Source organism: Carcharodon carcharias, chromosome 8 (genome assembly GCF_017639515.1).
Source record: "Carcharodon carcharias isolate sCarCar2 chromosome 8, sCarCar2.pri, whole genome shotgun sequence".
In the NCBI taxonomy this organism is placed as follows: Eukaryota; Metazoa; Chordata; class Chondrichthyes; order Lamniformes; family Lamnidae; genus Carcharodon; species Carcharodon carcharias.
The window spans coordinates 96,685,108-96,711,675 of NC_054474.1; the positions used below are offsets into that span (position 1 = coordinate 96,685,108).

General features: G+C 44.8%; 1 protein-coding gene across 2 annotated transcripts; it reads left to right on the forward strand.

Annotated features, from left to right (window-relative positions):
- Nucleotides 1-206: 206 nt before the first annotated feature.
- Nucleotides 207-26,230, forward strand: LOC121281081 (E3 ubiquitin/ISG15 ligase TRIM25-like). Of its 2 annotated transcripts, XM_041193719.1 has the most exons (6): nucleotides 207-846; nucleotides 14,405-14,500; nucleotides 16,616-16,846; nucleotides 17,146-17,168; nucleotides 18,599-18,732; nucleotides 24,731-26,230. In XM_041193719.1, the coding sequence occupies exons 1-6, from the start codon at nucleotides 301-303 to the stop codon at nucleotides 25,249-25,251; spliced, it is 1,551 nt and encodes a 516-aa protein (XP_041049653.1). In that variant the 5' UTR covers nucleotides 207-300; the 3' UTR covers nucleotides 25,252-26,230. The 2 variants fall into 2 exon arrangements, with proteins under 2 accessions (XP_041049653.1, XP_041049654.1); XM_041193720.1 differs by lacking the exon at nucleotides 16,616-16,846.
- Nucleotides 26,231-26,568: the final 338 nt, after the last annotated feature.

Below are 26,568 nucleotides of genomic sequence, written 5' to 3' on the forward strand. Positions count from 1 at the left end.
GTTTTAATATATTGTTAAATTATTTTGAGTCTGTTCTGAGCTGATTAGTTTTCAGCTTGTGTTTACTAAGCCCAGCTTGCTGTATTCTGACTCCATGTTATAAAATGCAATCTTGTTTTTCTGAAACTGGTTCTGAATGCTACTCCAGGCCTGTAAAGGGTTAACCTTCAGCCAAAGTGAATCATGAAAGCGAAACTAACATTCTCATTCTCTGCATCAAGTGTTTATAAGGATTTTACTTCCTGCTCTGGTTTCACAGTGTCTCCGATACTGTGTGAAATCCCTTCAGGTGCTGTAACAATGGATCCTGCAGCTTTAGAGGATGAATTAACCTGTGCTGAGTGTCTACAGGTGTACCAGGATCCTGTAATTCTGCCCTGTCAGCACAGTTTCTGTTTGAAATGTATTAAGAGAGTTTGGGCCCACACAGCAGGCCCAGGAAGGTTTGAGTGTCCTCAGTGTCGCCGTAAATTCAACTCCAGGCCCAGTCTGGAGAGAAACTTTACTTTGTGTAATATAGTGGAAAAATATAATCACTCACAGCCTCCTGTTGGTCATGTCGCATGTGATTACTGTGATAGTAATCCAAACCCAGCTGTGAAGACTTGTCTGAAATGTGAAATATCTCTTTGCTCCCCTCATTTAAAGCCACATTTACGGAACAAGGCTTTCAGTGGACATACTCTCATTGAACCTGTGTCTGACCTTACAGGCAGGCAGTGTCCTGACCATAAGGAAATCCAAAAGTTCTATTGTAAAGATGATGAAGAGTGTGTGTGTGTTTCCTGTGCAATAATAGGGAAACATAAATCCCACACATTGCTGAGCCTGGATGAGGCAATTAAGGTGAGTGACACAATTCCTGATATTAAATATAGTGAGGGAGAGTTTTCCTGTTAATGACTAACATTAATTGGAACTGGTTGCAGACAGTGCTGATTTAGCTGTGTTTTCTTGTTGCCCTGAGTCTTGGTTTAAGGAAGCTTGTTCTTTGTTATATTTGCTCCCTCCCCTTTCTGTTACAGCCTGTCTGAGAGAACAGGGTGGGCATTCCAGGGTTGGGGGGGTGGGTGTGAGAGTGACCCAGGGTGACTGCCCCTTACCTGCACTCAGCCCCTGTTGGGGTGGGCACTGTAGAGCTCAGTAATTCACTGTTGTAACCTATGTAACACTGGGGGTTCTGCCCTCTGAGCAGCAGGGAGAAGGTCATCACCATTGAGGGCACTCCCTGAGGGGGAGACTGAGACTTGGTGGAAAAACTGCTCCTCATAACAAAAGGGAATTGCTGTTCGAGAAATGCTGATGTGTCTGAGTCTGTGTCCCTTTCCCCTCGGCTGATACCTGGAAATGGAGGAGCTGAGTCCGTGTGAAAATGCAGCACACAGTATGTGTGAAAACAAGCTGGTGTGTGTGTGGTTACTCAAAGAAAGACTCTTTGCTGAGAGCCACAGAAGGGAATATTTCTACTTTGGACCCAGAGCCTGAGACTCTGAGATTTAGACAAGGGAGTGTGGGAGCTGTAGCAGCCAGGAAATCTGGAAATGCCGGGAATGTGAAGTTCTAGTCAGATTTAATGTCAGCCCCTCATTAGAATTCTTTTATCCTGCAGCCGACCGGATTGAGAGGCTGAGCACTGCCAGGTGGGAAATCCTGCGGTACAAGGAGGAGCTGGGAACACTGGGAATGGTCCCAGTCAAAGATCAGAGCTGGGTGGAAGATTGGGGAGAGGAATTGGAGCGCAGGGAAAAGATGGTGGGAGCAAGAGATAGAAATGGCAGAATGGAGGACAGATACTATTGGGGATAGCAGGAGAGACATTGTAGTGGGAGGTCAAGAGATGACTCCGAGATGCAGACAGGTGAGAGAAGACGCTTAGAAAACTAAGAGAGAGAAACAGCTACAGAACAATGAATAGTGTAGAAAGAGCAGAAATACAAATAGTTAAAATAAGAACAAACCATTGGACAATTGATTGGAAATTACCATTGTAACCGCTCATTCTGTAACCCAACCTTGTTGGGAATGACAGAATGTTAGCTTAACTGTTCATCTCAATTAAGATTGTGTTGGACCACCTTAAATCCCCCAAGATTTTTGAGACAGTGCATTAAATTGAGATTAATTTCTTACACTGAATTAGTTTTCTCATTCATCATCTGCATTCACATTCTCCAATAATAAACACATCGACTCCAGTTACACTGAACATTAACTCCTATCTGCATTGAATCTTTGATTCCCTGAGTGTGAATGTTAAATTGCCAGTTTTTATTTGACAATTTAGAGACTGTTCACATCATTTACAGAACTAGCTAACTGGTGACTTGTCACAGTAAACCAGTGTTCATAATTTTTAAAAAAAGCATTCATTTTCATTAAATTCATTCATGTGGGCTACACTGGCTGGGCCAGCATTTATTGCCCATCCGTAGTTGCCCTTGAGAAGGTGGTGGTGAGCTGCCTTCTTGAACCGCTGCAGTCCATGTGGTGTAGGTACACCCACAGTGCTGTTAGGAAGGGAGTTCCAGGATTTTGACCCAGCGACAGTGAAGGAATGGTGATATATTTCCAAATCAGGATGGTGAGTGACTTGGAGGGGAACTTTCAAGTGGTTGTGTTCCCATTTATCTGCTGCCCTTGTCCTTCTAGGTGGTAGTGGTCGTGGGTTTGGAAGGTGCTGCCTAAGGAGCCTTGGTGAATTCCTGCAGTGCATCTTGTAGATGGTACACACTGCTGCCACTGTGCGTCGGTGGTGGAGGGAGTGAATGTTTGTGCGGACTGCTTTGTTTTGGACAGTGTCCAGCTTCTTCAGTGTTGTAGGAGCTGCACTCAGCCAGGCAAGTGGAAAGTATTCCATCGCACTCCTGCCTTGTGCCTGGTAGATGGTGGACAGGCTTTGGAGTCAGGAGGTGAGTTACTTGTTGCATGATTCCTAGCTTCTGACCTGCTTTTGTAGCCACAGTATTTATATGGCTAGTCCAGTTCAGTTTCTGGTCAATGGTAACCCCCAGGATGTTGATAGTGGGGAATTCAGTGATGGTAATGCCATTGAACATCAAGGGGTGATGGTTGGATTCTCTGTTGTTGGAACTGGTCATTGCCTGGCACTTGTGTGGTGCGAATGTTACTTGCCACTTGTCAGCCCAGGCCTGGATATTGTCCAGGTCTTGCTGCATTTGGACATGGACTGCTTCAGTACCTGAGGAGTCACGAATGGTGCTGAATATTGTGCAATATCAGTGAACATCTCCACTTCTGACCTTATGATGGAAGGAAGGTCATTGATAAAGCAGCTGAAGATAGTTAGGTCTAGGACACCACCCTGAGGAACTCCTGCAGTGATGTCTTGGAGCTGAGATGACTGACCTCCAACAACCACAACCACCTTCCTTTGTGCTATGTATGACTCCAACCAGAGGAGAGTTTTCCCTAACATTCCCATTGACTCCAGTTTTGCTAGGGCTCCTTGATGCCACACTCGGTCAAATGCTGCCTTGATGTCAGGGGCAGTCACTCTCACCTCACCTCAGGAGTTCAGCTCTTTTGTCCATGTTTGAACCAAGGCTGTAACAAGATCAGGAGCCGAGTGGCCCTGGTGGAACCCAAACTGGGCATCAGTGAGCAGGTTATTGCTGAGCAAGTGTCGCTTGATAGAACAGCTGATGAACCCTTCCATTACTTTGCTAATGACGGAGAGCAGACTGATAGGGTAGTAATTGGCTGGGTTGGATTTGTCCTGCTTTTTGTGTACAGGACATACCTGGGCAATTTTACACATAGCTGGGTAGATGCCAGTGTTGTAACTGTACTGGAACAACTTGGCTCGGGCAGCAAGTTCTAGAACACAAGTCTTCAGCACTATTGCCTGAATGTTGTCTGGGCCCATAGCCTTTGCGGTATACAGTGCCTTCAGCCATTTTTTGATATCATGTGGAGTGAACCGAATTGGCTGAAGACTGGCATCTGTGATGCTGGGGACCTCCGGAGGAGGCCAAGATGGATCATCCACTCGGCGCTTCTGGCTGAAGATTGTTGCGAATGCTTCAGTCTTATCTTTTGCACTGCTGTGCTGGGCTCCTCCATATTTGAGGATGGGATATTTGTGGAGCCTCCTCCTCCAGTCAATTGTTTAATTGTCCACCACCATTCACGACTGGATGTGGCAGGACTGCAGAGCTTAGATCTGATCCATTGGTTGTGGGATCACTTAGCTCTATCACTTGCTGTTTATGCTGTTTGGCACGCAAGTAGCCCTGTTTTACAGCTTCACCAGGTTGACACCTCATTTTTAGGTATGCCTGGTGCTGATCTTGGCATGCCCTCCTGCACTCTTCACTGAACCAGTGTTGACTCCCTGTCTTGGTGGTAATGGTGGAGTGGGGGATATGCTGGGCCATGAGGTTACAGATTGTGTTTGAGTACAATTCTGCTGCTGCTGATGGCCCACAGCACCTCATGGATGCCTAGTCTTGAGCTGTTAGAACTGTTAGAAATCTATCCCATTTAGCATGGTGGTAGCGCCACACAACACGATGAGGGTATCCTCACTGTGAAGGTGGGACTTCGTCCTCACAATGACTGTCTGGTGGTCACTCCTACCAATACTGTCATGGACAGATGCATCTGCGGCAGGCAGGTTGGTGAGGATGAGATCAAATATTTTTCTCCCTCTTGTTGGTTCCCTCACCACCTAGACGCAGTCTAGCATCTATGTCATTTAGGACTTGGCCAGCTCAGTCAGTAGTGGTGCTACCAAGCCACTCTTGGTGATGGACATTAAAGTCCCCCACCCAGAGAACATTCCGCACCCTTGCCACCCTCAGTGCTTCCTCCAAGTGATGTTCAACACAGAGGAGTACTGATTCATCAGCTGACGGAGGGCAGAATGTGGCAATGAGCAGGAGTTTTCCTTGCCCATGTTTGACCTGATGCCATGAGACTTCATTGGATCTGGAGTCGATGTTGGGGACTACCAGGGCAACTCCCTCCCGCCTGTGTACCATTGTGCCGCCATCTCTGCTGGGTCTGTCCTACCGGTGGGACAGGACATACTCAGGGATGGTGATGGTGGAGTCTGGGACATTTTCTGTAAGGTATGATTTCATCAGGCTGTTGCTTGGCTCATCTGTGAGACAGCTGTCCTGATTTTGGCACTAGCCCCCAGATGTTAGTAAGGAGGACTTTGCAGGGTTGACAGGGCTGTGATTGCCATTGTTGTTTCTGATGCCTAGGTTGATGCTGGATGGTCCGTCCGGTTTCATTCCTTTGATCAGATTCTCGATCTGTTACCTCAGATGAGTTAGTCTCAGTTACTCTTATTGATTTCAGACCCACAAAACAGACTAACTCAATCACTCAAAACAACACATCTCTGTATATGTATATAGGACTGCAGATAGTCAGTGGAATGCATCATCTTTCTCTTGCTCTCCACATATCTTATTATAAATTACTGAAAATAACAGAACAAATTAACTTTTGCAGAAATACAAAGATTGAAACTTTAATAACATTCTGAATGTTAAGTAAACTGAGGCTTACAAAAGGGGTTAATACTGCAGACTGTAACGGAGTGGGGTCAGTTGCAGCCTTTAGCTCTGAAAAGTGAACAATTACAGATATTTTTAAAGTAACAGTTCACTGAAAACAAAAGAAACCCTGTTTTTGCTCTCATTTCAGTCTGTCAATTTCTGATATTTGCTTTTAATTTTTCTCACTGCTGCTGAAAACCCTCCTCTGACTTCGCCATGTGTATATAGGAGGGTTTAATGATACAGCGTAAAGGAGGAATGGAATAAAGGGGAACCCAGATGTGGGTAGATGGGATGCTGTAATGATATGTAGTAAAGGGGGAATGGGATAAAGGGGAACCAATAGATGTTATAGGGGAGGGTGTAATGATATAGACTAAAGGTGGAGCAGGGTGATGAAAATCCAATCAATGTGGGTATATGGGCGGGTGTAATGATCCAGAGTAAAGTGGGATTGGGGCGATGTGGATCCAGTAGGTGGGGCTATAGGAGAGGGTGTAATGATATAGGGTAAAGGGGGATTAGGGTGATGTGGATCCAGTCAATTGTTTTCAATTCAGTTCTTTCTGTTTCATTTATTATCCAGTGCTGTGCACTGTTGTAACTTTTTTATGGAGAATTGGCAGGTTATATAGAATCATTGAACTATCTGACCCTTTCTGATCTTAGATTCCTTCTTATAGTGGACTGTAACATTGAAATTTTTTTTATGTGCTGTGATTAATGTAAATTCTGATCGTTGATGTTTTAGATTAGATTTCTCTCAACTCTTATCTAGGTTTGATTTGAATTCAGCCACGTCTTTGTATTGATTAAATGTAACACACTTGTACTGCAAGTCAGTAGATTCAAAGCACTAACCCTACCTATCAGAAAATTCAGGCTATGACCCTTATTTCTCTATTTCCTGATACATTGACACATTGTCTTGTTCAGAGCTGCCAATTGTTAGGAGGTTTATTTAAAATTTACCCCTCAAATCAATAACGTTCTTAAACACTGAGTATCAGGTATCACAATTATTAACATATAGTATTACATACAAACATACGAATTGGGAGCAGGAGTAGGCCATTTGGCCCCTCGAGCCTGCTCCACATTCAATAAAATCATGGCTGATCTGAATGTAACCTCAAACCCACATCTACTCCTGATAACCTTTCACCCATTGTTAATCAAGAATGTATCTACCTCTGCCTTGAAGATTTTCAAAGAATCTGATTCCACTGCCTTTTGAGGAAGAGGGTTCCAAAGACTCTTAACCCTGGGAGAGAAAACATTTCCCCTCATCTCTGTCTTAAATGAATGACCCCTTATGTTTAAACAGCGACCCCTAGTTCTAGATTCTCCCACAACACGAAACATCATCTCCACATCCACCCTGTTAAGACCCCTCAGGATCTTAACGGTATCAATTAAGTCGCCTCTTACTCTTCTAAATTCCAGTGGATACAAGCCTAACCTGTCCAGCCTTTCCTCATAAGACAAACTACCTATTCCTGATATTAGTCTAGTAAACCTTCTCTGAACTGCTTCCAACGCATTTATATTTTTCTTTAAATAAGGAGACCAGTGCGTACACAATACTCCAGATGTGATCTCACTGATGCTTTGTACAACTGAAGCATAACCTCCTTACTTTTGTCATCAATTCCCCTCACAATAAATGATAACATTCTATTAGCTTCCCTAATTACCTGCTGTACCTGCATCCTTTTGTGATTCTTGCACTAGGACACCCAGATCTCTCTGAATGTCAGAGCTCTGCAATCTCTCACCATTTAGATAATAAGCTTCTTTTTTATTCTTCCAACAATTTCGCATTTGACCACAGTATACTCCATTTGCCAGATCTTTGCCTACTTACTTAACCTATCTATGTCACTTTGTAGCCTCCTTATGTCCTCTTCACAATTATTTTCCTACCTATCTTTGTGTCATTAGCAAATTTAGCAACCATTCCTTCGGCCCCTTCATCAAAGTCATTTATATGAATTGTAAAAAGTTGAGCCCAGCACTGATCCCTGTACTACACCACTCATCGCATTCTGCCAACCAGAAAAAGACCCATTTATGCCAATTCTCTGCTTCCTATTAGCTTACCAATATTCTATTCATGCCTATATTTTACCCCCTGCACCATGAGCTTTTATTTTCTGCAATGCCCTTTGATGTGGCTCTTTATCAAATGCCTTCTGGAAATGTAAGTATAGTTCATCCACTTATTCCCCTTTATCCATAACACGTGACTCCTTCAAAGAGCTCCAATAAATTGGTTAAACACGATTCCCCTTTTACAAAACCATGTGACTCTGCCTGATTGCCTTGGATTTTTCTAAGTGCCCTGGACAACATCTTTAATAATATCTTCCAACATTTTACCTATGACAGATGTTAGGCTAACTGGCCTGTAGTTTCCTGCTTTCTGTCTCCCTCCCTTTTTGAACAAAGGAGTTATATTTGCTATTTTCCAATCTAATGAAATGTTCTCCGAAGCTTAGGAATTTTGGAAAATTAAAACCAGTGCATCAGCTATCTCACTAGCTACTTCTTTCAAGACCTTAGGGTGAAGTCCATCTGGACCTGGGGATTTGTCAGCTCGCAGCCCCAACAAGTTGCTCAATACCACTTCCCTGGTGATTGTAATTTTCCCGAATTCCTTCCTCCCTTCCATTTCCTGATTTACAGCAATTTCCAGGATGTCACTTGTGTCCTCTATAGCGAAGACTGAAGCAAAATACCTGTTTAATTCATCCGCCATCTCCCTACTTGCCATTATCAGTTCCCAGACGCACGCTCTATAGGATTAGTGCTCACTTTGTTAATTCTTTTCTTACTTAAATATAGAAACTCTTACCATCCGTCTTTATATTACTAACTAGCTTTCTCTCATACTCTAATTTTCCCGTCCTTATTAATCTTTTTGTCATTCTTTGCTGTTCTTTATATTCTCTCCAACCTTCTGACCTGCCACCCCTCTTTGATAATTATTTGCTTTTTCTTTAAGTTTGATACTGTCAGGAAAATGAGAAATTGTAATATTTTTCTTCTGATGATAACCCTGGCATATTTTCTTATGTACTGGAAGTCAGGCTGTTGGGGTGTAGATATGGTAATTGGATTAAGAGCTAGAGTGACTGCAAGGGTCTAAAGCCACGATAAGAAGTGGTTTTGATATGTTAATGAACCAAGAGGAACTTCAATCAGTGTTTTACATAAAGCAATAACAGGAATAGTTTTGAATTTTTAGTTCAAAGGGTGTATTTGCAGGTTGTCAAAAGGTATAAGGAAATAAGGTAAAGATATGGTAAGTTTGTTTTTATAGTCCAGGAACTAAAGTAAAGAATAATTTAATCAATTCTGGGTATAAAGCATTTCTGAAGAGACTGGTCGAGATATTAGTGAGATCAAAGTGAAGGAATGCATTTAAGGAAATACTGAAGCCAATGCAAGGGAGTAGCTGCTTAGATTTCCCAGAAGGCAGCAGGGTAGCTGGTCAGAACACCTGGAAGACAGTGTGAACAAGGCCAGACTGAAAGAACCAGTTGCTGTCAGCCTCAGAGGACACCCCAAGGAATAAGCACTGTGTGGTTAAAAATTACTGGACTTCTGTCGATTTTAAAATCTGTAAGGAGCTTTGCTGAACAGAAAAGGGGAAGGTTAGCTCTGAGGGTAGTTAAGTTAAGATCTGTGTTTTAAAGTACTGTTTACTATGTGAAGCCATTTACGTATTTAAGCGTAATTGTGTTTTATTTGTTTTTGTTTATTCTTTTAATAAATGTTTATTATAAAATCATCACAAGTAGTGAGAGACATCATTTCCTGATTTCAGAACTGTTCCTCATAGTATACAAATTGCAAAAACCATTTTGGCAGCTGTTTCAGGTTTCCCCCTCTGGGATTTGAACAGCTTGGCATTTACCATCTGCTATGCCATAACATAAATTGTCTTTAACTTTTTTAGTAATTAAACACACACTGAAAAGGCAGGACTTACAACCACAGTAGATGATGGTTGGTTGGGTATTTAAATGTGTTACCGTCCTGAGTTTAATATCTTAGGCCTTTACAAATCAAATGGTCATTACAAATTCCATTTTTTATACACTTGTGTTACATTTTAAAGACATCCTATATGGCTCTGACAAAGGTAAACTATCCTTCCTTGTCTTTCTTTACTTGTCTGCAACCTTTGAACACTTCAATGGTTGGCTCTCCACTGTTGTGTCCAGCTGGATGTGACTGCTCTCACCTGGTTCCATTCTTAACTATCTAATCATAGCCATTGTATCACTTGATATGGTTTCTCTTTCTGCTCCTGCAGCATTACCTCTGCTGTCCCAGAAGTATCTAACCTTGCTCCTCTCCTATTTCTCATATACATGCTGCCCCTCAGCGATCCAAAAGCAAAATTTCCTCTGACACCCAGCTCTACCTCACTGCCGCCTATATCGACTCTCCCACTGTTGCTAAATTATCACACTGCTTATCTGACATTCAGTCCGGATGAGCAGAAATTTACAACCAAATATTGGAAAGACTGAAACCATTGTTTTCAGTTACCATTCCAATCTCCGTCCCTCTCCCTGACACCCGCCTGAAATTAAACCTGGGTTTTTGGCCCAGGAAACCTTTAAATACCGGACAGAACCTGATTCTGGGATCTCCACCCCCATTCCTGTTTCCAGCTATTTTTTCTGTTGCGGGGTAAGGGTGGAGATAGTCCTCCTGCATGCAGAAATCCTGCCCTTGCTGCCTCCATTGCAGGGCTAGGCAGTCCAAGTCCCGCCACCCAGCAATTTTTGTGGAGTCAGGCCCCTTTGGTGAGTATGCATGGTTCGTGGCCTCTCAGAGGAGTCATGAACCAAAGTCTGGATTCAGGAACCTTTTCACAGGTTTCATCCCTTTTCAGCACCTTCTCAAGGGCAATAAATGATGGCCTAGCCAATGATGCCCACATCGCGTGAAAAAATAAATAAAAAAAATTAAACAGTCACAGTGACATCCTATGTGACTGTGACCTTGGTGCGTTATCCCCCCTCATGCTTTTTTTAAAATGTATTCATTCATGGGGTGTGGGCATTTTTGGCTAGTCCAACATTTATTGCCCATCCAAAATGCCCTTGAGAAGGTGATGATGAGTCACTTTCTTGAACTGCTGCAGTCCATGTAGTGTAGGTACACTCACAGTGCTGATTGGGAGGGAGCTGAGGAGTTTAACCCAGTGATAGTGAAGGAACAGCGACATAATTCCAAGTCAGGATTGTGGTGGCTTGGAGGGGAACTTGCAGGTGGTGGCGTTCCCATGCATCTGCTGTCCTTGCCCTTCTAGGTAGTAGACGTCGCGGGTTTGGAAGGTGCTGCCGAAGGAGCCTTGGTTGCTGCAGTCCATCTTGTAGATGGCACACACTGCTGCCACTGTGAGTCAGTGGTGGAGGGAGTGTTTGTTTTAAGGTGGTGTAAGGAGTGCCAATCAAACAACCTGCTTTGTCCTGAATGGTGTTGAGCTTCTTGAGAGTGTTGTTGGTGATGCACTCATCCAGGAAAATGGAGATTATTCCATCACATTCCTGACTTGTGCCTTGCAGATGGTGGACAGGCTTTGAGAAGTCAGGAGATGAGTTACTGTCTGCAGAATTCCCAGCGCCTGACCTGTTCTTGTAGCCACAGTATTTATATGGCTGGTCCAGTTTCATTTTTGGTCAATGGTAACCCCAGGATGTTGATAGTGGGGGATTCAGTGATGGTGATGCCATTGAATGTTAAGGGGCGATGGCTAGATTCTCTCTTGTTGGAGATGATCATTGCCTGGCATTTGGCTTCATGGGGTCTGAAGTCAATGTTGAGGATTCCCAGGGCAATTTCCTCCTGGCTATATACTGTGATGGGTTTGTCCTCCCAATGGGACAGGACATACCCAAGGATGGTGATGGTGGTGTCATGGACATTGTCTGTAAGGTATGATTCCATGAGGATGACGATGTCAGGCTATTGGTTGACTAGTCTGTGAGGCAGCTCTGCCAATTTTGACACAAGCCCCCAGATGTTAGTAAGGAGGACCTTGCAGCGTCGACAGGTCTGGGCTTGCTGTTGTTGTTTCCGGTGTCTAGGTTGACGCCAGGTGGCCTATCTGCTTTCATTGCTTTAAGACTTCATGGTGTTTTGATGCAAGGGAAGGACTTGCTAGGACATTTCAGAGTCAGTGTAATTGCTATTGTTCTCGGGTCAAATGTAGGCCAGACCAGGTAAGATGGCAGATTTCCTTCTATAGAGGGCATTAGTGGACCAAAAGGGTTTTTATGACAATGGTTTCATGGTCACCGTTACTGAGACTAGCTTTCAATTCCAGATTTGTTAACTTAATTTAAATTCCACCAACTTTTGTGCTGGGATTTGACCCATGTCATCAAAGCATTAGCCTGGGCTCCTTGATTTCTAGCTCAGTGAAATGACCACTACGCCACCGCCTCCACTTCTTGACGCATCTGCAGCCTTTGACACAGGCATTTCCAGCAGCTTTTTTTTTGTTTCACATTTTTTGTAGTATTTTGCTTTTGTGTTGATGTTTAAATCATTGTCGCTTCTCTATCAGGAATGCTCATCCGCTGGGCAGAATTTAATGCACCCCTGGCTGCAAGTTTTGAGGCCGGGGGCACTTAATTAGACTAGAGGGTGCAGGATGGGGGCCCCACCATCATGCCACTTGATTAATATGGGGCAGAAAGACTTGTGGACAAACATTGCGCTCGGATCCTAATTGAGGCCCTTAACTGGTAATTAATGCCCACCTAAGGGCCCTTTGCTGCTGCCGTTGATATTCAACCAGTGGCGGGTGGGGAGAGTTGCCACGTAGGGAGCTTGCAAAGCAATCCCTTTCAGGGTTGCTTGTGGCTTTTCGGTGTGGAGAGGGCCCCCATTCAAAGACACTCAGTGCCTTTTCAAGGGACCCGGCATCGGGAATGGGGCAGGTTGATGAACACTCTTGTTTTTAAAAATTAATTTACAGGATGTAGGTGTCGCTGGCTAGGCCAGCATTTATTGCCCATCCCTAATTGCTGTTGAGAAATTTATGTTGAGTTGCCTTCTTGAACCGCTGCAGTCCATGTGGTGTAGTGCTCCCACAGTACTGTTAGGGAGGGAGTTCCAGGATTTTGATCCCGCGCCAGTGAAGGAACGGCTATATATTTCCAAGTCAGGATGATAAATAGCTTGGAGGGGAACTTCCAGGTTGTAATGTTCCCATCTATCTGCTTTTCTTGTTCTTCTAGATAGCAGTAGAGATTGTGTGTTTGGAATGTGCTGTCTAAGGAGCCTTGGTGACTTTCTGCAGTGCATGGTGTAGATTATACACACTGATGCCACTGTTCGTCAGTGGTGGAGGGAGTGAATGTTTGTGGATGGGATGCCAATTAAGTGGGCTGCTTTGTCCTGGATGGTATTAAGCTTCTTGAGTGTTGTTGGAGCTGCACATATCCAGGTAAGTGGAGAGTATTCCATCACACTCCTGACTTGTGCTTTGTTAATGGTGGACAGGCTTTGGGAAGTCAGGAGCTGAGTTATTCATTGCACGATTCCTAGCCTCTGACCTGCTCTTATAGCCACAGTATTTATATGGCCTGGCACTTGTGTAGCACAAATGTTACTTGCCACTTGTCAGCCCAAACCTGGATACTGTCCAGATCTTGCTGCATTTGGCCATGGACTGCTTCGGCATCAGAGGAATTGTGAATGTTGCTGAACATTGTGCAATCATCAGCAAAGCCCACTTCTTTGAACCATACGCCTTCCTAAACCAACGACCGCCATTCCACCCTCACTCCCCCTGGCCTGTGTCCCTTGGTGATCCTTGGCCTCTGATGGAGGCTTTACTCTCAGCTGCCACCACTCCTGGCAGTGTTGGCATCAGTGGAGTGCTGCCAGTCTCTGATTCGTTGGCAGCTCTAAGCGAGGGGGTGGGATTCCTGCCTCTGGGGCCCTAAATCCAAGGAAAGACTGATGCTAGTCTGTTCCGGAGGGCCTTCCCCAATGTAAGCAATGCGGAACTCCTGCTGGGTCTCCAGGTGGCGGGTGAGACCCCAGTCGCCAACATTAAATTCAGTCCATTGTTTCGAACCCCCTTTCTGGCCCCTTTCTGCCTGAACCAATTAGTCTTGGTGCTCTATTTAACCTGGAGCTGAACTTTTGACCCTTTATCCTTCCCATCACAAAGACCACTGACTTCCACCTCTGTAATATCACCTGTCTCCACTCATTCCTCAGCTAATTAAATCCTCATTCCTGCTTTTGATACCTCCAGACTTGACTATTCCAATACTTTCCTGATAACCCTCCTTTCCTTGCACCGTCCCTAAACATAAGGTCATCAAAAACCCTGCTGCATGTACTCTAAGTTGCACAAAATCCTGTTTGCCATTTCCTCCTGTTCTCGCTGAACCACTTTGACTCCTGGACTGTCAACACCTCGATTTTAAAATTCTCATCCTTGGCCCCCAATGGCTGCGGTCCTCTCTACCTCTGTAACTCCCTCCAATCTGAGAACTGTACATTCCTCCAATTCTGGCCTCTTGTACATTCCCAGCTTCCTTTGCCCCACCAATGGTGTCCAGGCCTTTGGCAGTCTTGGCTTTCAGCTCTAGTATTCCCTCCCCAAACCTCTTTGGCTCTCCAGCTCTCCCTCTCGCCTTTTAAGAAGCTCCTTAAAACTGTTCTCTTTAACCAAGTTATTTTCTCAACTGTCTTGGTGTCTCCTCCTTTACACAGTATGAATTTTTGACTGACTATTCTTCTGTGAAGGGGTTTGGGATGTTTTACTATATTTAAAATGCTTTATAAAGCAGGTTGTTATTTTAAAATCTTTCTAAATGACCTCATAGGTAAAATTGGAGGGAGAAATCGAGAAACTTCAGGGAGTCCAGCAGAATTGTTCCAACAGGCAGCGAGACTTGGAGAGATCAGAAGCTGAAATAAAGGTAGGGAAAAGTGGAACTGGATTTTCGAAGAGTTTCTCTCCTCACTGAGTCAATGAGTACCTCAGAAATAGGCCTTCCAAACCAGGCTGGTTCTGTTGGGGCCGAGTTACTGATTACACTGAGTTCCTGTGTGTTTGATTTGAGGGGGAGCTGCTTAAATCTGCCTGCACCTCCCAGGGAATATTATTCCATCATTTGGATACTGGATTTACTGAAACAGACTCAGCCCGAGACTAAAACAGAAAATGCTGGAAAAACTCAGCAGGTCTAACAGCATCTGTGGAGAGAAAAACAGAGTTAACGTTTTGAGTCTGTATGACTCTTCTTCAGTTGAAGACTTGTCCTGAAGCCTGTATCACATAAACAGAGAAAGGAAGAGGAAGAAAATCCCATTAGCCCCAGTGAGCCTGCCCCATGCAGACAGGGTTCAATCACACACACCACTGATCCATCCTGAACCATGGGGTACTCACCTGGGAGAGACAAACAGAAGAGAGAATAGACCCTTGCAACCAATTCAAGACAAACTGGGGGAAATTCCTCTCTAGTCCTTTTAAAGGGTGGCAGTGACTCCATACCCACCACATGTTCAGGAAGTCTCTTCCAGAGATCGGGGACTCTGGTGTCTAACCTAATTCTGTGTCTATGGATTTTATACACAGATCCTCTAGTCTCACTATCCTGATCCATCTCAGTACCTCACCCAACAAGTGAGTCCAATAATCCCTCCGTCATTTTAAAAACCTCCATCATGTCCCTCTCAGCCTGCCTTTCTCTAATCACCCAAACTCTTGGTGCTGATCCTCTAAATAAAATCCATCAGACTCTGTGTCATTCTGGTACCATCCTCTCCAGAATCCCAATCTTCTTCACCAGGTGTGGGCACAAAAACTGGAACCATCACTTCAGGTGTGGATGGACCAGCTGGCAGTGCCATACCCAGTCTAACTACAGTGGTCTTTCTTTTAAACTCAAGGCAACACTGGTTAAAATTTGTTTTCTCACCCAACAGACCCCATCCACTGCTTGTCCATCTTTAACGGGTGTTATAAGGATGTGCTTTCTTTTAAAGATAAGTACATTTCAAATTCTCCTTTCTCTGGCTGGATTAAAAAAACTGTAACCTTATTAAGACTATGGATGACTGCTTTTCAGCCAGAATACACAACTAGCATCCTTCCCAAATGGAATGAAAAGGGAACAACCCCCCTGAGGAGTGTGAAAGACTCCATCTCCTGTTGGCTTTCACGTTATCTTGAAATTCTTCAAAAGTTTCTGAGATCATACATCAGAATGCAATAACCTGTTCCACAAAACAATTACCATAGCAGACTTGGAAATCAAATTCCTCTGGAATATACAGCCAGCAGGACTTTTACCAAACCAGAGAGATCGCAAAGAGAGATCAGAATGCTGTACGGAAAAACTGCAAAGAAGCTGTTTTTCTCTCTCTCTTAAAAGTATTGCACCTGGTTTACAATGTAACCATCCTGAGAAGAGAAATCTACTGCAACCAAAGATTTTTTGGGAATAAAAAGTGGAAATCTACTCCGTATAACTAGACCCAGGAAGACAACTCAACAAAACGGCCACAATGTGGAATCACTGCATTGAGACCAGCCAAAGGACAGTAAAATGTATATTCTTTTGATTGTTTATCTTCTTCACAACTATAAATCATTGTTAAGCATATTCTCTTGTCCTACCATCTGTACTAGTGTGTATGAGGGCCCAGGGAAAGTGTGTGACGTATGATCTGTGGTTGCGATTTACCTAGTTATTTTTAAATTCGGGAAGTAGGATCAATAACTTATCTTGTTCTTTATTTAAACTCAAACACCTGTCTGGCTAATTCTTTATAATTTGAAGGCTTAAATAGTGGGATTCCATTAGTATTGGCAAAGCACATCCTAGCTTAATTCACAAAAAAAACCCTGTTATGTTCAGAGTTGGGGTGGTGTAACAGGGGATTGATTTTTACCCCTCCTCATGTGGCTGTAACACTTCTGATGGAGTAGTGCTCTAAACAAACTGTATTGTTCCTGAAGTGCCATGTGCTCAGGGTAACAGCTGTGTGGAAGGGCCGTTTGTAATGAGGGTTGGTTTGGGTTTCAGACACGAGTCAATGAGCTGAAAGGAAAGTTATCAAAGAGCTTCTCTAAATGGAGGAGAAAGCTGGGAGAAGATGAAAAATCCACATTGAAACTGATTGATGAGGAGGGGCTCCGAGCTCTCTCACAGATTAGAAGGTATTCTGAAGCGTTAAACAAGAGGATGGAACAGATTACATTAATAGATGGAGAAACCCAGAGCCTGGTACTGAAGGACCCTCTCTCTTTTATTCAGGTACATCTTCAATATAAACAGGGTCATGTCTGGGGAATGGGGCGACTCTATGAGGCTGAATTGTTTGAAGATTGTTGTGGAGCCCAGCATTGGTGCTGGCCCCTCAGCCCTGCCCTCAGAGTGTTAGTGCTGCCCTGGAGTGGTCTGCAATGAAATGTGGGATTATTCCCCATTCCTGTGAATGGCCCCAGCTACTGTTACAGACTGAACTCTTTCCTCTCAATCCCAAATTCACTGTTTGGTTCCATTAGGAGTTGGTTTGTTTATTGACTGATTTGATCTCCTCTCTTTATTCACAGAACTCGAAGCAGCTCCTTTCCAGGTAAGTTCCTCTCGGTCTTACAGCTCTTGCTGTTGACAGAGAACATTCACCAGTATCTGGGAGAAGAATGAATGGAGAATCACAGCTTGGAAACCTTCCCAGATAAGGTGCTTTCAAATGGTGGGAATATTGAGTGATGTTGAACTGAGGTTTGAGGTGTTATTAGCTCAGACAGCCAGTCAGAAAAAGGAGTTTCTGCATGTATGCTGATGACACCCAAGTCTACCTCACCATCACCACTCTCCATCCTTCCACTGCCTCTGATTTGTTTCGCTGCCTGTCCGATGTCCTTTATTGGATGAGCTGAAATTTCCTCCAATTAAATGTTGAGAAGATCAAAGCCATTGTTTTCAGTCCCTGCCATTCCCTAATCACTGACTCCAATCCTCTCCCAGGCCACTGTCTGAGGTTGTGGGAAGATCCGGCAAGGCTGAGGGTGTCGACCTTAACAGCATGCCCCATTTAAATAACCTTCTACAGCCTTCTGACAGACAGCCGATGAATGACGGCCTGGCTAGCAGACGGGAGCCAAACAAGCAGCAGAAGGACACAGCCGGGCAGGGAACGAAGCAGGCACCCTGAGACCCCAGTGAGGGTCGGAGTTGTGGAGCAAAGTTTAAATAATTGGGGCTGGAGAGTGCAAAGGCTTCCTTCTGAGGCCAAGGGGCCTCCTGCTCTTCCTGGCCCACAACATGTGCTAAAAGGAGCAGATCTTTAGCACTGACCTTGGCCAGTCAGCCCCTCCAGCCTCTAATCTGCTCCTGGGCAGACAACAGTACGGTCCTCCCCATTGAACTACTATCACATTTTAGTCACTGCCCCAATGATATTATCAGGCCGCAACTGTTGAATGTTAATTATCACCCCTTTCGCAGGAGCCTCGTCAGTGGCCTGATTTGTGTTTGTGAAAATTTAAATGGATGGCAATGGGGTCGGCTGTCTCGATCCTGATGTTTTAACCCACAATCCTCTTCCTCCCATCAGGGAGTTAAAATGGAGACATCTGTGAGGAAATCTCACTGATCGCAGGTCCCTGGGAGGCTATTCCTTCTCCTCACTTCACATGATTGTAGTGAGTGTGTTCCTGCAGACTGGAGCACAGACTGGAGACCTGGAGGATAATAATCATTATTGATGATGGAAAGATGAGGCTCTAGTACAGAGAAACTGGACTGAACACAGATGGATTTGACAATCACAAACTGAGCTGAAGTGGCAGCAAACCAGGATCTCACAGCATGTGTGGAGATCAGTGTGAATGCAGGAAAACTGTAAATCCCAGGATTCTGCCATTTTCAGGATGGGTTACAGCAGGGTGTCAGTCTGAGCTTAGAAGGGATGCAGGTTGTTGTACTGATCACTCATTCCCCTTTGGTTTCTGATCTGAAACGTCCCAACTGATAAAAACATTCTCTCCTCTTTCATTACAGAGTGACTGAGACTCAGAGAGTCACAGACCCAGATGTTCCAGCACTCACCCTGAACCTGTCCAATGTATCTCAACTTATCCAGAAGAGTCTGAATGGATGGGAAGTGTACCATTCAGACATATTGGGAATCATCAGTAAGAACATGCAGCTTTTCTCCAATATAAGGGACTGAGAGCAGGTCGGGTTAGTTATGTTCAGATAGCTGAGAATATCCCTGAACTTTAATGTCACTGGACTAGTAATCCAGAGGCCCAGGCTAATGTTCTGCGGACATGGGTTCAAATCTCACCATGGCAGCTGGTGGAATTTGAATTCAATTAATAAATCTGGAATTGAAAGCTAGTAATGACAACCATGAAATTAATCATTGATTGTTGTAATAACCCATCTGGTTCACAAATATCCTTCAGGGAAGGAAATCTGTCGTCCTTACCTGGTCTGGCCTACATGTGGCTCCAGACTCACAGCAATGTGTTTGACTCTTAACTGCCCTCTGAAATGGACTAGCAAGCCACTCAGTTCAAGGGCAATTAGGGCTGGGAAATGCTACCCTTGCCAGCGATGCCCATATCCCAAAGAATTAAAAAATAAATATATTCCATCCTTATATATTCCTGGAGATCTTCTTGTACAGTGGGCAGTGTGCCCGTCTCTGAGTCAGAAACTCTGGGTTCAAGTTCCACTCGAGGTCTTGATGGCCAAGGAAGGTGTGTTCATAATGCAGCCAAACAGCTTGAGTATCAACTTGTCAATCCTTCCAACATACGCCTATGGCAGGGCATAGGAGAGGGAGAGATCCATGTGTGTGAATCAGAAGCCTGAGATTAATCCTCAGTCCCCAGTGACACCTGCTTTAAACATTCCCCACTGTAATGGGCCAGAGCTTCACCCAACATGGGTCAGGTAGAGGTGGGGTTACACACTGTCAATCAGAGTGTCTCATAAAGGGACACTGTTCCTCAACAGGGCTGTCAATATGTTTAAAGAGTAAAGTAAAATAAAGGACGACTTGCATTTCTAAAGCACCATTCACAACCTCAGGACATCTTAAAGTGCAATGAAGTTCTATTTTTGAAATGTAGTCAATGTTGTGATGCAGGAACATATCTTGACCTCTTTGCCTGAAGCCAGATCTGATCCACAGCACCATGATCTCCACCATGAGTAGGGCAAGGTGGTAAGTCCCGAATCCACCCCAGCCAAAATGGTGATCGCACCCTGTGCTGTTGGCACCAATCTGATCCACACCAGCCAACTGAGGCAAGTGGCCCCTCAAGGAGCCTGAGCTCCCACATCCCTGCAGGAACATACACTTTTACATGCATGTTATAGTCTGGAGCTATGATTAGTGATGGTAGAGGCTCTAATTTCTTTCCATCATATGGCTAACCAGGAATCTAGACCATTTCAGAGGGCAGTTAAGAGTCAAACACGTTGCTTTGAGTCTGGAGCCACATGTAGACCAGACCAGGTAAGGATGGCAGATTTCCTTCCCTGAAGGATATTAGTGAACCAGATGGGTTACTACAACAATCGATGATTAATTTCATGGTTATCATTACTAGCTTTCAATTCCAGATTTATTAATTGAATTCAAATTCTACTAGCTGCCATGGTGAGATTTGAACCCATGTCCGCAGAACATTAGCCTGGGCCTCTGGATTACTAGTCCAGTGACATTACCAGTACAGCACCGTCTCTCCCCCGATATAAGCCATCATTGAGTAATATAAAGGGGGCTGGACCTCACCGTGTCGCAATTCCCGATCACCGTATGCTTTCTGTACAGTGTCAGCTTTCACCGAATACAGGGGCCCATTGGACATCACCCATTCCCCACACAGCTCCTCCGGGACAGCCTCTATCCCAGGGCATGTCCTTCACATGTCGACTAGGATCAGTAGGAGAGTGGGAATATCCAAAGGTGTTTTTATAATCTAAAGCAGCGACCACACTGATTAATTTATATTTAACTCTCATGTTTTTCTATTATTGTTTCTGTTTCTATCTAACCCTTTTAGTGAAATTTCTTCAGTCGCTAATTCAAGGTTAGAGTTTCTATACCTGTTCCCTCCTCATGGCTCTCTATTGGTTTGATTCTGAGTCCCAGGGCCTGAGTGAGTGTTGGTGAATTCACAGTGAACAACAGTTTAATGTACAGAAGGGATACAGGAACAGAAGGAGACCATTTAACCCCTCAAATCTGTTCCACCATTCAGTGAGATTTTGGTTGATCTGTTACTTCACTCTATGGCCTGAATTTTGCCGTTGGCGAATTAGGGGTGGGGCCCGCTCGCCGATGGGAAAATGATGTGGGATGACGTCAGGAGGACCCCCCTTTGAATTAACAATTAATCTAGCATCATTTGCTGTATGCAGAAGCCAGTTTGTGTGATGAAGTTTCCTAATTTCACTGAACTGCTTATAGTAACTCCAGGTGTGGCCTAACCCAGGGCTTGGTATACCCGAAGCATGACTTATCCCCCTTATATTCTAGTTCTTCAGATATAAAAACCAGTATTCAACTATCTTTCCCCTTTATTCTATGTACCTGTTAATGACATTTTAATGACCTGTATGCATGGACCCCAAGCCTGTGTGAACCTCCACTTTTTCTGGCTTTTCACCATTAAGGGCCCTGGTCTATCCTTATTAGATCTAAAGTGGATAACCTCATATTTGCTTATATTGAGATCCATTTGGCATTGTTTTGTCCATTCACTTTATCTATCAACTTCTCTTTGCAATCTTACACTTCCATCTACACTGCTTACAATACTGCCTCTTTTTGTGTCGTCAGCAAATTTGGATATGAGGGCCTGAATTTTTCCCTTGTTGGGTGCACGCAATCGGTGGGCCTGGCAGCAGATTGGAAATAAGCTCCCGACTGTGATCGGCCTTGACTGCAATTTCACACTGGCTAGCCAATTAAGGCCCGCCCAGTATGAAATGCATCTTCTGAATGGTCAGGAAGGGCTGGGTGGGGGCGGGGGACTGTCAGGCACCGGGTCCAATGGAGATCTAGCGAGCGCTTTAAAACCAGCAAAGGCAGCTCCCTGAAGGCTGCAAGGGGAGAATCTTTAGTGGGTCCGGAGACTGGAACAATGGCCTCACTAGTGGCAGGAAACATCAGGTGGGAGGGCAGGTTGGGTGGGCACTCAGCCCCCTGTTTCTCGGATGTGTGCCTCATTGTCCTCGTGGAGGATGTCCGTGTCAGGCGGGACACCCTTGTACCCAGTGTTGGCAGGGGGAGGCTGCCGCATCAGACCAGAAATGCTTGGGAGGAGGTGGCAGCTGAGGTCAGCAGCCACAACGTTGTGAGGTGCACATGGGTGCAGTGCCGCAAAAGGTCCAACGACTTGCTACGTTTGGCAAGGGTGAGTACCATGTTGGCATGGATCATTGTGGAGATGTGTTATGGGCTGGCTGTCCCCCCGTGGAGCTCAGGCGGTGGGGGGGCGTGGGGTGGGGTGGGGGCGGTGTTGTGCAATGAGACGCAGCACTCGTAAATCTCAGTTTATGGCACCATGAGCACAAGAGGGAATTTTCACGGGTGATCTTCTATTTTGCCATATTTTGTTAATATGTTTACTGGTGTGGCCATTAACACCAGATATAGTTCTGTTCATTTGTTGTGAGTGTCAAAATGATATAAATTTTGCTTTTGTCTTAATGGCCTGAGTATGCTTCACTTTTTGGTGCAGGGCATGCCAGTATCAAATGCTGGATGTGAGTGGCTTTAAAGTTCATTGCACAGGCACTGAGTGGACTTTGTGTTCAAAGGAAAGGGTCATTTCAGACATCCGGGATGGAGGCGGCAGCCTTGGCATGAGATGGAAGCAGATCTTTGGCAGCCTAGCTGAAGGAGCGTTGGATCAAGGCATCATTGGTGTCCCTGCCTCCCTGAAGGATACAGAAGTCTGCCTCCATGCCCTCAGTGTTCTCCTCACCGTGCTCCTCTTTTGACTCATCATTATATTCATCCTCTGTGGCCTGTGGAACTGCCTCAAGATCCTCTTCCTCCAGTGGGTCCCCCCTTGCCAGTGCCAGATTGTGGAGAGTGCATCATACAACCACTTTCAGTAAAACCTGCTCTAGGAGGTATTGTAGTGCTCCCCCTGAATGGTCCAGGCATCGGAAGCATATCTTCAGAAGACTTATGGTCCCCTCTATCACTGCCCTTGTGGAGGCATGACTCTTATTATAACGCTGCTCTGCCTCTGTTCTTGGGTGGCAGAGAGGTGTCATAAGCCACCTTTTCAATGGTTAGCCCTTTTCACCCAGCAGCCGTCCATCCAGTCGGGCTGGAGCACTCAATAGCCTTGGCACCTGGGAGTGTCTGAGGAACATAAGCGTCATGGCAGCTGCCAGGGTACCTTGCACAGACTTGTAGAATCTGCGTCCTGTGGTCCCACATTCTCTGGACATTCAAGGAGTGGAAGCCCTTCCTGTTGATGAAGGCACCCGGCTGACCAACTTGTGCCTTGATGACCACATGTGCGCAGTTGCTTGCACCTTAGATGTGGGGGAACCCAGCAATTGCTGAAAACCCTCTGGCTCTCTCAGCCTGGCTGGCCTCATCCTTAGGGAAATGAATGAATGTCATTATCTGCCTGAACACAGCCTCAGTCACCAGATTGATGCAATTGTAGACAGCTGATTGGGACACTCCACAAAGATCCCCCACTGATTCCTGGAAGAGCCGGAGGAATAGAAGTTGAGGGCCATTGTGACCTTCAGAGCCACTGACATGGGGTGTCCACCCACACAGTTGGAAGTGATCTTAGGCCCAATCATTTGACAAATGGAGGTCACTGTCTTCCTGGAGATGCGGAGCCTCCTTCAGCACTGCACCTCAGACATATTGAGGTAGCTGCATCGCTGCCTGTAAACCCTGGCAGCAGGATAGTGGTGTCTTCTGCGGTCCCTTACACCTTGGATTACCTGTTGGTCCTGTGCCCCTTGTGCCTGCGCCTCTCCTCCCACAAGTCACCCCTCTGGAAGCTGCATAGGGACAACTGGCCCCCTTTCCCTTCTGCCCCTCTCTTCCTCCTTAGAGGAGGTGCCACCAGTGGATAGCACAATACCCATTACCAGGGTAACAGAAGGCTGTCTGATATCTGAAGGGGCTCACAGGGTCAAAATTCTCCAGGGACCTTAGAGACACTAATGAGTCCTGAAATGAAGCCTGGAAATGCTAAGAATTAAGCTCAGGAAAGATGAAGCTGTCAAGTTCAAATAAGCAACCAGCAGCAAACTGTCTCCTAAACTCCTCACTACTCAGTGGCAATGCTACTGACCCTTTTTATCCAGCCCTAGGATGAGGTTTTGTTAAAAGTGGGCTGCCTGCCTGCTTGTTTTGCACATGCGATAAGTGTAAAATCGCACGGGCAATGTGAAATCACAAACAATTGCCTTTTTAATGGCCTTAAGTAGCCTTTTAATTGATGGTGGGCGCGGCTCTAACACCTGTGCATCATTTTGCATTATTTCATGTCCATTCGGGTCAGGCGTGCGCCAGCCCTCGAGGCATAAAATTCTGCCCGTGGCTTTCTATTCCATCATCTATATGAATACATTGAATGGACATCAGATTCAGCCCAACTTACAATTAAATCCTCAATGCTATTTGTAAACTGATGGAGGCTTTAATCAGGCTATGAGCAGAAAGGGATACTAACAGGTGGGAGAAAGCCCAGGGCATGCTCCAATATTCAGAATGGGACAGAGAGAGTCCAGGGCACATTCCTGTACTAAGGATGGGATAGTAACAGGAGGGAGAGAGCGCAGGCAGTGAGCTCAGTAACTGTGTCAGTGGGATGTATTGTGTGTCGGTGAATCCCCTCTATTGTGTCTGGAAGAACGTGTTTACAGTTCCAGGGTTTGTGTGATTAAACTGACACTGTGTGGCTCACTGCAGTGTTTGCATTGAGTCTACAGCACTAGAAACCACACACTGCTATTTAACAGGGAGTTTGATTGAAGGCCATTTATCTAACATGGGAAGAATACTGTCTAACAGGTAATATGGGCTGACAGTGTCTGGGAAATACTGACACTCCTACCTGTAGCTGTCAATCACTGATCTGAGTGGAATAACCCTGTCTGACCAATCTCTTCTCTCCTCTCTAGGGAAAACACCATTGAGCCTGGATCCAAAGACAGCAAACTGCAACTTGATTCTGTCTGATGATCTGAGATCAGTAAGATGGACTGAACATGAACAACCCCAGCCACCTCATCCAGAGAGGTTTAAAAAATATCCTCAAGTCCTCTGCTCCCAGAGCTTCTCCTCAGGATCCCATTCCTGGGATGTGGATACTGATGGAAATAACTGGAGAATAGGGCTTGTCTGTCAGAGTGTGGAGAGGGAGGGGGTGAAGTCTGAATTTGGGAACAACAGTAAGTCCTGGTGTTTGGATTTTTATGTTGATTCTCTCAGCGCCGTGCACAATTGCCAGTTTTCCCCCCTCCCACTGATCCGTAACCCCAGAATACAAGTCCAGTTGAACTATGAGGCTGGGACTGTGTCATTTCACCAGGTCACTGACTCACTGAGACAATTACACACATTTCAAACCACTTTCACTGAACCTGTGTTTCCAGCATTTCATTGTAGGAACAAATCCCTAAAACTGTTAAATTCATCCTAATATTGATACTCTGACATCACTTCCTGTCTTGGGTGCATGGGCCTCAGAAACATCACTTCTGGATTGGCTTGGTTCTCTGATGTTGTACTTCTGGGTCGGTTTGGGGTCTCTGATGCATTCTTGCATTAATCATGGTTGAATTCCTCATATTAACTTTAGGTTTTAATTGAGTTTCAGTCAGCAATGTTCAGTTAGTAAAAGGGATTCCAGTGAGACAGTGTTTTCACTGAGAGGCCATAAAACTGCCTCCGTTAGCTGTAGCCTTGAAAAGGCACCTGCCATAGATATGAAAAGTTAGTCAAGTTATGCGGAGTTCCTCCTCCTTCGGGTACCGTGTGTTGGCGATCATGGATTTCCATTGTATTGGTCCATGATTATGCTTGGCAAATTACTGCAGTGGTTTGCCGTTGCCTTCTGCAGTATGACTGATCAGGAAACTTTCCAGCTCTTACCGCCTGCTATCAGGCCTATTGGAAGGATTTACAGACTGATAAGCAACCCACCTGGCCATGTTATGAACGCACCTTCCATGGCCATCAAGTCCCAACATGGGGCTTTAATAAGTGGAGTTACTCTCATTTAAACTGCAGTTACTGTGGGTAATTGGATGAGATAATACTTTGAAAAACATGGATCCTCATGTAGTGAGAGTGAAAGAAAGATATAAAAAGAGACTGGTAGAATAGACACTTCAGAATTCAACAAGGCTTGGCCAGCTGATCCCCTCGAACTCAAAACCTGTGACCCCGTGAATTCTCCAGGCTTGTACTGTCAGTGTCTCAAACATATTGGTAATTATTAATAATAATTATCTTGTATATATGTAATTATTGATAAACAGATATTGTATTTCTGATTATTCATAATAGTTATCATTGATTAGTCATTATATTTGTGATTATTAATGTGTGATAATTGTTAATATTTTTAATTTTATATTTAATTCTTATGAAAGGCAATAAATGCCTTTAAAGCCTTTTTTAAAAATTCTCTTTTTTATGTGATGTGGGTGTCGCTGGCTAGGCCAGCATTTATTACCAATCCCTAATAGCCCTTGAGAAAGTGGTGGTGAGCTGCCTTCTTCAATGACTGCAGTCCCTGTGGTGTAGATACACCCACAATGCTGTTAGGGAGAGAGTTCTAGCATTTGACCCAGCGACAGTGAAGGAATGGCGATATATTTCCAAGTCAGGATGGTGAGTGGCTTGGAGGGGAACTTCCAGGTGGTAGTGTTCTCATGTATCTGCTGCCCGTGTCCCTCTAGATTGTAGCAGTTGTGAGTTTGAATGTGCTGTCTAAGGAGCCTTGGTTGAGTTT

Bases quoted from the DNA above. Each gene is read 5' to 3' on its own strand.
- LOC121281081 (XM_041193719.1), top strand. From the start codon at position 301: ATGGATCCTGCAGCTTTAGAGGATGAATTAACCTGTGCTGAGTGTCTA. The intron at 14,501-16,615 runs GTAGGGAAAAGT...TTTGGGTTTCAG, and splicing joins GATCAGAAGCTGAAATAAAG to ACACGAGTCAATGAGCTGAA. The intron at 17,169-18,598 runs GTAAGTTCCTCT...CTTTCATTACAG, and splicing joins TCGAAGCAGCTCCTTTCCAG to AGTGACTGAGACTCAGAGAG.